Raw genomic sequence first — 7,869 nt, 5'->3', positions numbered from 1 at the left:
GGGGACACTATCGAGTTTCTAAGCTTAACAACGGGCATCCGGTCAGGTTGCGTTCAATTGTTGTTTTCTGTTCATGCGCAACATGCTGACTTGTCTGAATCCCTTTGTGCATACATAAGAAAGACTTTTGCCACATTATTAGAAATACGGTAATGTTTTAAACTCTAGATATAGGCTACTCCAACTCTACAATAAGAGAATGTGTTAGACACATTCACAAAAAGAGGGATTTTTTTGTTAAGTGGGACTTCAGAAAGGTGGTTGCCTCAAAACCTGGCACAATCTGTTAAATGTTGAAATCTTCATCGTAAAAAAAATAATATATAGGCTATAGGCTATATGCCTACTCAAATAATAAAGACAAAGGCTGCCGCTGCCGCGAGAGGAGCTGGTACTCTGTTTTTGTTTGGCTATAACACCTGTTAAATCTAAAGGTCTAAGTTCAGTGGAACAGCTGAATACCCACAGCTCAGTCACACTAAGGCTGCATCGAAACCCCTGAACTTACCAGGAAAATGATAGTTTGAATGTACTGTTGTTTATGAGCTATAGTTTGATACATACATTGATTGGATTCTGATAAAAAATCCAGACTCATTGCAAAAAGTGAACTTTATTGACACATCTTTACACTGAGCATTTCTTTACGTTTCCTTCTAATGACTGAATTCAAGGTACTACATTAGCACTTAAATTCACTGAAATAGCGCCATCTAATGTCCAAAAGAATAACTGCCTTAAGTGCACCCTTCACATGAAAACATTGGGCTCTGTGAGAGTTAAAAGTGAAACAAACATATAAGCTGAATTCATTTTGTATAGCAACGAGTATTTAAAGTCTAGATAATGCTGATTTAAGCGTTTATTGAGGTAAACATCATGATGAGGACAGAAAACCTTTAAGGTCAGCTGAGCTACAAAATGGGCCAATCATAGTTTAATTTAAAAAATGAAGCATAGTGTTTATATTTTTACAGTTTTGACAGGCATCTCTTCTGTGCAAATGGAATGATTTGGCTGTTCTTTTTTCTCTTAGTGCTGATCCGTGGCTCTAAATTAAAACACCTCCTCTGCCCTTTGAAAGCTAGAATCACTCTCCAGCTCCCCTGAGGCCCACAGGAGCTCATTCTCTTTGAGCACCTCCACCTGTGTCAACTCCTCCTCCTCCTCCTCGTCTTGTCCATCGCCAGTCTCACGTCGTCCTTTTGTACCCCTGATCTCTCCTTTCCCTCCTCCTTCCTCTCCGTCCTCTCTCCTCTTTGCTTTGCCGGTATCTTCTTGACTCTCCCTGCCATCCCCTAAAACATCTCTCACCCGCTCCCTCCCTTCAGCTGCCTGTCGGGGGATCTGGCTGAGAGGCTGTGGATTCAGGGCGTCAGAGGTCAGAGATGACTGTAGCGTCTCCACTTCAGTGAGGTCTATGTCCTCGTTTGTGCTAGAGATATGTGCAGGGCCACGAACACGCGCAGACTTGGACCTCAAACGTGTCTTGAGCTCCTCCTCCTTCAACTGAAAGAACATGAAAGTAGGAGAGGAGTTTGTGGCAGAGTAAATAATTGGATAATCCAACAAACACACAACCTCACACACATAAAAACCAGTTTTCACCTTGCGTCTCTCATCAGCGAGTCTAATCTTTTCCTCGATTTCTTCTCTGCTGAGGATATTTTGCACCTTCTTTACACTCAGGGACTGCAGCCTGGCAGGAGGTCTTTGCTTGATCGCCTCCTTGCCCACAAGCTGAAACATGCAGCAGGGGGAAACAGAGAACACACATTCAATGCAACAAGTGAAAAAGATAGACATTTTGGCATGTCTTTGCAGAAAAAGCATAGTTGCAGCAATTAAAAATTCCAAATAGCTGTGTTCAATTTTGGTATAAGAGTAAGGCACCCTGATTTTGAGGCTCTAGTTCAATTAAATTATCAATTTGGACATTTAACTCAAAGAGGTCTAATTAATTTTATGTCAAGTTAAAAAAAAACATGTTGTGAAGAATGATACTGAATGTCATTGTGATAAAACCCAGTGAGAAAAACAAATAGAATCCACAGCTCTCCACGGCTTCGCAGCATAGTTTCAACTGCTTGTTATAGGACTCAACTTGTTGCACGAGTGAACCAGATCTGTTATTTTGCTTGCTCCTATAGGCTATACCTGTAATAGTTTTTTAATGGTTTTAATAAAAAGGCTCTAAAATCACACTGAAAACTACATTCCCAACATGAAACAGTATGGGCAGAAAGATGTCCAAGAACTTCACAAGCATATTGGTAGTGAAGTAAGAAACCAACAGCAGAGAATTGTTTTAAACCACTCAGCTACAAAGGTTTACCAAATCCAAATTTCATCACAATAACTTATTTTGTAAAATTGTTTAGTGGTGTGTTAGCATGTCTCCCTTCCCTGTGACCAGTGTGCACCAGGTACCCACCATGATGCTGTATGACTCCCCCTTCCCCCTGCTCCTTTCTCTGCTCGGTCCATCCGGTATGATGCCCTGAAGCAGCAGCTCCTCCAGGATCTCACTGGAGTTTTGGCGCTGCACAGTGCTCTCTTGCTGCAGTAAGCCTGGGAGACAAACAGATATGATGAAGGATTTGTACATTTTCTTAACTGTGTTGTTTTTATCCAGCGTGTTTTGTGCACATACACACCATCTTGTGTAATTCTGCCATTCTCACTTTCTCTGACACACATTAGAGGAGGGAGTTTTCTGGGCGCTGCTCCAGGCAAGTCAGGGATCTCTCTGTTGTCCATCACTACCCCGCTGTCTGTGGTGCCTTTTGACACGGCTGAGTCTCCACGACCATCGAGTTTACTTCCCGTCTCATCCTGGCAGTAAAGACACACAACATGAAAGCACACACTTTAATATCCTGACCCCTGTTTGTATCCCAGACATGCTGTTGTCATGTTGGTATCTGTTGACACATTGTCATGAACACAGTAGTTGAGGAAGTATAACATACCAGGAGAAACAATAAAGAGCACATTGTCTCAGATTTTGAAACACAGAAAGTTTGAATTACATTAATAGATACAACAATATTTGATCAATATTGTCATAATTTTGTGTTTTCAAACATTATTATAACTCAAATATTTTCATTTTATATTCTCTGGTATGACATCAACTTAGATTAAACTATCCAACCATTCACAAGGAGGATAATAATAACTCCATTTGGTCTGCCTTGCAAATTCATCAATAACTCTAATCCCATAGTATTCATGATAATAGCCTATAAAACTCTGAAACCAGGTTAATAATAGATTCTAGTTTGACACCTATCAGACATTATATTCTACATTTACTTTATTATGAATGTTCATAATCAGTTTTGAGTTAAGATGCATTTCAACAATTCAGATATTTAGATCATTTCAAAAATATCTTGATGGATCATATACTGTTTAATAATACAGTATATTTTTTGGTAATTATATGAATTATTTAAAAGGTCTTCAGGGTACATATAAAGCCGCACACCCCTTCTATAATCAATGAAGGTAAATATTAAATGTTTCAAGCTTATTCTCTCTTCTTGAGCCACTCAAATCGTGATTACAAAATTTGAACTACTATCTAATAGTGTCTATGGAAAATGTACCTCAGAAACTTTATATAGCCTACATGTTATAGTAGTTATAGTTATTTTACTTTAAACAAACAATTCAATAATAGAAACTCATATGCTGCATATGCGGCGGCACCTGAGTGGACCAGAAAGGCATGTGCCATTCATATGTGGCATATGCCAGGCACCTGAGTGGAACAGACCGCCATGTGCTGCAGCATATGCCGTTCTGATCTACTACGGTTTACAAATCATTTGGTAATCATTTACAAACCCTTTTTATAGTATAAAATGTTATAATGTGCGCAACAATAAACTGTTAACATAACATAAATTATAGCACTACAAATCATTAGCAAACATTATTAACTATTATTTCATTGTTTGTTAACAGTAAAATAACTAATAACTAAAGTTAATTAACTGTCAATGTACCCTATTATGTTAATTATAAAGTGTTACCCAAAAAAGCATTGTTACATTCTGATATTTCTCCTTTCAAGCTACTTTATAAACATATTACTAACACCTAAATGCTCAGTAACATTGAACAAATCGGTGGTAAGCCTACATTAGAGTTCATATTTGGTCTTTTCTCTGTCACTAAAATGAATGACACACAGATTTCGGCACATGTTATAACGGCCTATCATCAAACTTTAATATCTGGTTTAAAACTTTTCTGAATATTTTTTTTTCTGACTGAATTAAATGTCTCAGGCATATCTGTTTACGACATAGAGCCTACCTGTTTTAAACTAACCACCACAGTTTTATCTAGCTGAGAGGCAGGTTCAGTGACACAGAGCTTACCTTGTCTCTCTTCACCTCTTCCGGTGTCAGCGGGAGGACCGCAGTGTTTGAGGAGTTGCCGCATCCCATATTCACCTCAAAGCAACAATAAGGAATATGACCATGAAAGTCATAAATGTCACAAGGTTTAATAAGGGTACGTCTCGTGTTTTTCCTTGTTATATTTGACACAGGAACCCTCGCATTCCTTCACACACACACAGTCTCCATGGACCCGGTGCGTTGCTAAGGGACCGTTGCTACAATAAATCTGACCTGGTTAAAGAGGTGACACGCAGGGACAAGCTGAGGAGGGTGTCAGAGTCAGGACACAGCAAAACCTGTCTTCACACTTCTATTGCTGCCCTGATTCCCTTAAGCAGATTTCTTGTTAATGATTGTCCCATGACCTTATCAGCTCACCAAAAAAAAAACAAAAAACTGACAACCACCCAGCTTACGAGGCATGTCTTATATTTATCATCCAAGTTTACTCTTCATTTTCAGGTTTTAATTTCACACCATGGTTAGTGTTTTAAGCATCTTGCGCTGCAACATTTAAAAAAATTAACTTGTAAAACATTGACTATCATTCATTTAGGCAATTTGGCTGTTCATATAAGTCTCAAAATACAGAAATCTGTCCAGGGATGTAAAAAGGAAAGGATCCAAGTTGATGATGTCAGCTGGTTAAAATGATTATTTCCCTTTTTTTAAAGCTGCTGTTGGGATTTTGTAGCTGCTTATGAAACAGACTATAATCAATACTGATGCCTTTTTATGACTTACAAAAGATAACCAGTCCATCAGCGTAAACTGTGAAGACTACACAACAAGAACAAGATACGCAAAGAGAAAGGATGTACTATTTTGTCCACAGGGGGCGCCAAAAGATCTCTTCATTTCTTGGTCAGAACTCAAACCAGCTGCATACTAGTACTACACAAGCAGATTAAAGTCATTTTTTGAAGTGTTGTTTTAATTGCGACATTTCGTGGAAGGACTATGGTTTCAGGAGCATGAATGCTCTCTACAGGGCTCTGCTGTGGGGAAGCGTTAGAGCAAGACGTGGCCTGCAGAGCCTTGGCTTGGTGCTGAGGACCCAGGATAGAAACTCTTGTGCAGGCTCTGGAGTTTCTGCTCCACCTCTAGGAGTTTGGTGTTTTTGGCCAGTTTGTCGTCCAGAATCATCAGACGCCTGCGTGTGGACTCAAGGTCCTGTCTAAAGATACAATTTACATAAATATGGAGTTTGTTTAGAAACTGACAGAAGTTTAAATGATAAGCTGCTTGACCACATTAGAGAGGTTAAGTTGAGACTTACTGAGATTGTTTCAGTAATGGGTATAGTCCATCAGTTATCTTTGAGAGGTCTTGTTTCTCCAGAGTGAGGCAGAAGTGAGGCTGGAGGAGAAGGAAGATGAAATTATTAATCGCCAAATGTTTACCTAAACTATACCAATTCTGAATGAAAACCTTATTTATTTCATGACATCCATTTGATTTGATTTGTTTATGAAGAAATATGAACCTTGAATAAGTCAGTTAGTCTATAAATGTTTTTTTTAATATATATTAGTAAAAAATATTACAAGATAATTACAAAAAATGTAAATGCCTTGCAAAAATGTTGTGACTCAAACATGACTTATTCAAATTGCTTCTGCATGATTAGACTCTCACTTGGTCCAGGCAGAGCTCCAGTCTGGGTCTCTGATTGAGGATTTCCAGGCGGTGTGTGGCCTGATGCAGCTTCTGATCACAGTTCTTGATTTGGACCGTCAATCTCTGTATGTCCTTTGTCAGATCAGAAATATCATCACAAATCTGGAAATAAGAAAGAAGCAACAAGAAAACAAGTTAACCTCCCAAAAAGTCAAGTCCAAAGGTTTTCTGGGTGATAAATAGATGGTTGTAAATTTCAAAATTGATCCAGTCAACTGACACTTTGCCTGTCCCACGTCATGGTGTCCTGGATTTTAATAAGTTCATGAATCTCTTTTCTCAGGGTATCTCCTGTGCAGCAGCGCAGGTGGTCCAGGTTAATTTTTTGCTGGAAGAGACAAGTATTGTAAAATGTTTGAGAGACAATCATGCATTAAAATGTACTTAAACTCAGTTCAGTTTTCCAAGTTGATTTGACTGTACGAAGATGAGGATGTAACTAGAAATGTAAGGGTTGAAAATATGAATCAGAATATAAAGAATCAGAAGATCCTCTCTTTAGTGCCCTAAGGCTGAACATCTGAGATGAAATCAGATGGGAAAAAAATACTTTACGCACTATTACTGTATGGCCCTACATTCAGAGTTTTTCAGCATGGTCTTTGTGTTCTTACATTAGCCAGAGAGTAGCGCAGGTTTCCTCTGAAGGTACAGCAGACTTTGATGAAGTTGTCAGCTATCAGCTTCAGGTTTTTGCAGTGAGACAGCCACATGTCATGTTTCACATGGACTGGCTTGTATTGGTCGATATGAAGACGGGAGCACTGGGTGTTTTGGTCATACAGGATGCATTTGGTGGTGAGCTGGGCGGCTTCACTTTTGTCATGAAAATCTGCCAGCAGTTGAGTGCGGATGTCCTTCAGAGAGCTGGGGGGGGGGGTAAGAATTAAGATCAATATTGATAGAGTTTATCAATATTTACATCATTTAACTTATTTGAATCTGATTTTCACATGATGATTTTGAAATATTGTCCCAATTAGATTTATGCCGATAGAGCATTTTGAATTGAATCAAGTGTGTTCCAAAAATATTATTTTTCAGTTTAAAAATAAGATCGGTATAAAGGATTTTATATTATCTGCCAACCAACATCATGCCGGTATAGAGCTCAGGAACTACTTACTGAGAGAAATTAGTTTGAGGTATATATAAGAACTTTGAATAACAAGGGGTTACTATGAATCTGGTCAGTGTTACCTTAATCTTTCAAGCAGAACACAGATCTGCTTTTGGAGCATGTCACTTATCTCATTGGTCAGTTTTTCTTCTTTTTTCAGCTCATTCAGGATGCGGCTGTGTTTCATTTCTGCTGCACAAATAATGTTAGCAAGTGGAACACAGTTGCTCAGGAGCTGACTGTACTGCTGCTTCTCCTGGAGGGAGCCCTCAGCAGAGCCTCTCATCTGAACACAAGAACACACGAGAGCAGAGTTGAAGATATTTTTAACCAAAAGAGAAGTTAGCTGCTTTGATCTGTTGTGAGTGAGTCTCCTTCAGTCTCCAGCTGCTCTGTTGACCAGAGTTGTCCTCATTCTTTGTGCACAAAAAGTCACTTTTAAGGTGTTAAAAGGTACCGTACCATCTCCAAAGCAAAGATTTCCTGGTCCGCACGGCTGATGCTCTCAGATATCTGCACCTGCCAACCGCTGATCTCTGTTTGCCGACAGCTGAGGTGCTTCATTGTGCTATGAGCAGCAGAGGGGATCTACAAAAGAAAGTAAAATCTAAGGATGTAAAGGAATGTCGAAGCACTTGATAACATGAAAAT

At 39.1% G+C, this 7,869-nt stretch overlaps 2 protein-coding genes across 2 annotated transcripts in view; both read right to left on the bottom strand.

Annotated features, from left to right (window-relative positions):
• Positions 1-608: 608 nt before the first annotated feature.
• Positions 609-4,695, bottom strand: stmnd1 (stathmin domain containing 1). The gene is made up of 5 exons (XM_020631734.3): positions 4,395-4,695; positions 2,658-2,835; positions 2,435-2,571; positions 1,609-1,740; positions 609-1,509 (listed from the first exon to the last, which is right to left on the bottom strand). Exons 1-5 carry the CDS (start codon positions 4,461-4,463, stop codon positions 1,057-1,059), a joined length of 969 nt encoding a protein of 322 aa, XP_020487390.1. The 5' UTR covers positions 4,464-4,695; the 3' UTR covers positions 609-1,056.
• A 141-nt stretch (positions 4,696-4,836) lies between these two features.
• The window catches only part of LOC114920213 (tektin-2-like), a 4,033-nt gene continuing 1,000 nt past the window's right edge, over positions 4,837-7,869 (bottom strand). Inside the window, exons 3-9 of the mRNA XM_029276968.2 lie at positions 7,681-7,806; positions 7,299-7,504; positions 6,713-6,965; positions 6,319-6,426; positions 6,057-6,200; positions 5,698-5,777; positions 4,837-5,595 (exon numbers count right to left, since the gene is read on the bottom strand). Of these exons, the coding sequence (XP_029132801.1) occupies positions 5,430-5,595; positions 5,698-5,777; positions 6,057-6,200; positions 6,319-6,426; positions 6,713-6,965; positions 7,299-7,504; positions 7,681-7,806 (1,083 nt within the window). The 3' untranslated portion in view covers positions 4,837-5,429. The remainder of the gene's footprint in view (positions 5,596-5,697; positions 5,778-6,056; positions 6,201-6,318; positions 6,427-6,712; positions 6,966-7,298; positions 7,505-7,680; positions 7,807-7,869) is intronic.

The sequence above is a fragment of the Labrus bergylta genome, chromosome 19 (genome assembly GCF_963930695.1).
Source record: "Labrus bergylta chromosome 19, fLabBer1.1, whole genome shotgun sequence".
NCBI classification, from domain to species: domain Eukaryota; kingdom Metazoa; phylum Chordata; class Actinopteri; order Labriformes; family Labridae; genus Labrus; species Labrus bergylta.
This window is presented reverse-complemented; position numbering and strand designations above follow the sequence as displayed.

What these genes read in the sequence shown, in the direction of transcription:
- stmnd1 (XM_020631734.3), bottom strand. Translation starts at nt 4,463, where the DNA reads ATGGGATGCGGCAACTCCTCAAACACTGCGGTCCTCCCGCTGACACCG. An exon ending in GGGAGTCATACAGCATCATG is followed by an intron (nt 1,741 to 2,434) that starts GTGGGTACCTGG and finishes TGCATGTTTCAG; the next exon opens with CTTGTGGGCAAGGAGGCGAT. An exon ending in TCGCTGATGAGAGACGCAAG is followed by an intron (nt 1,510 to 1,608) that starts GTGAAAACTGGT and finishes ATGTTCTTTCAG; the next exon opens with TTGAAGGAGGAGGAGCTCAA.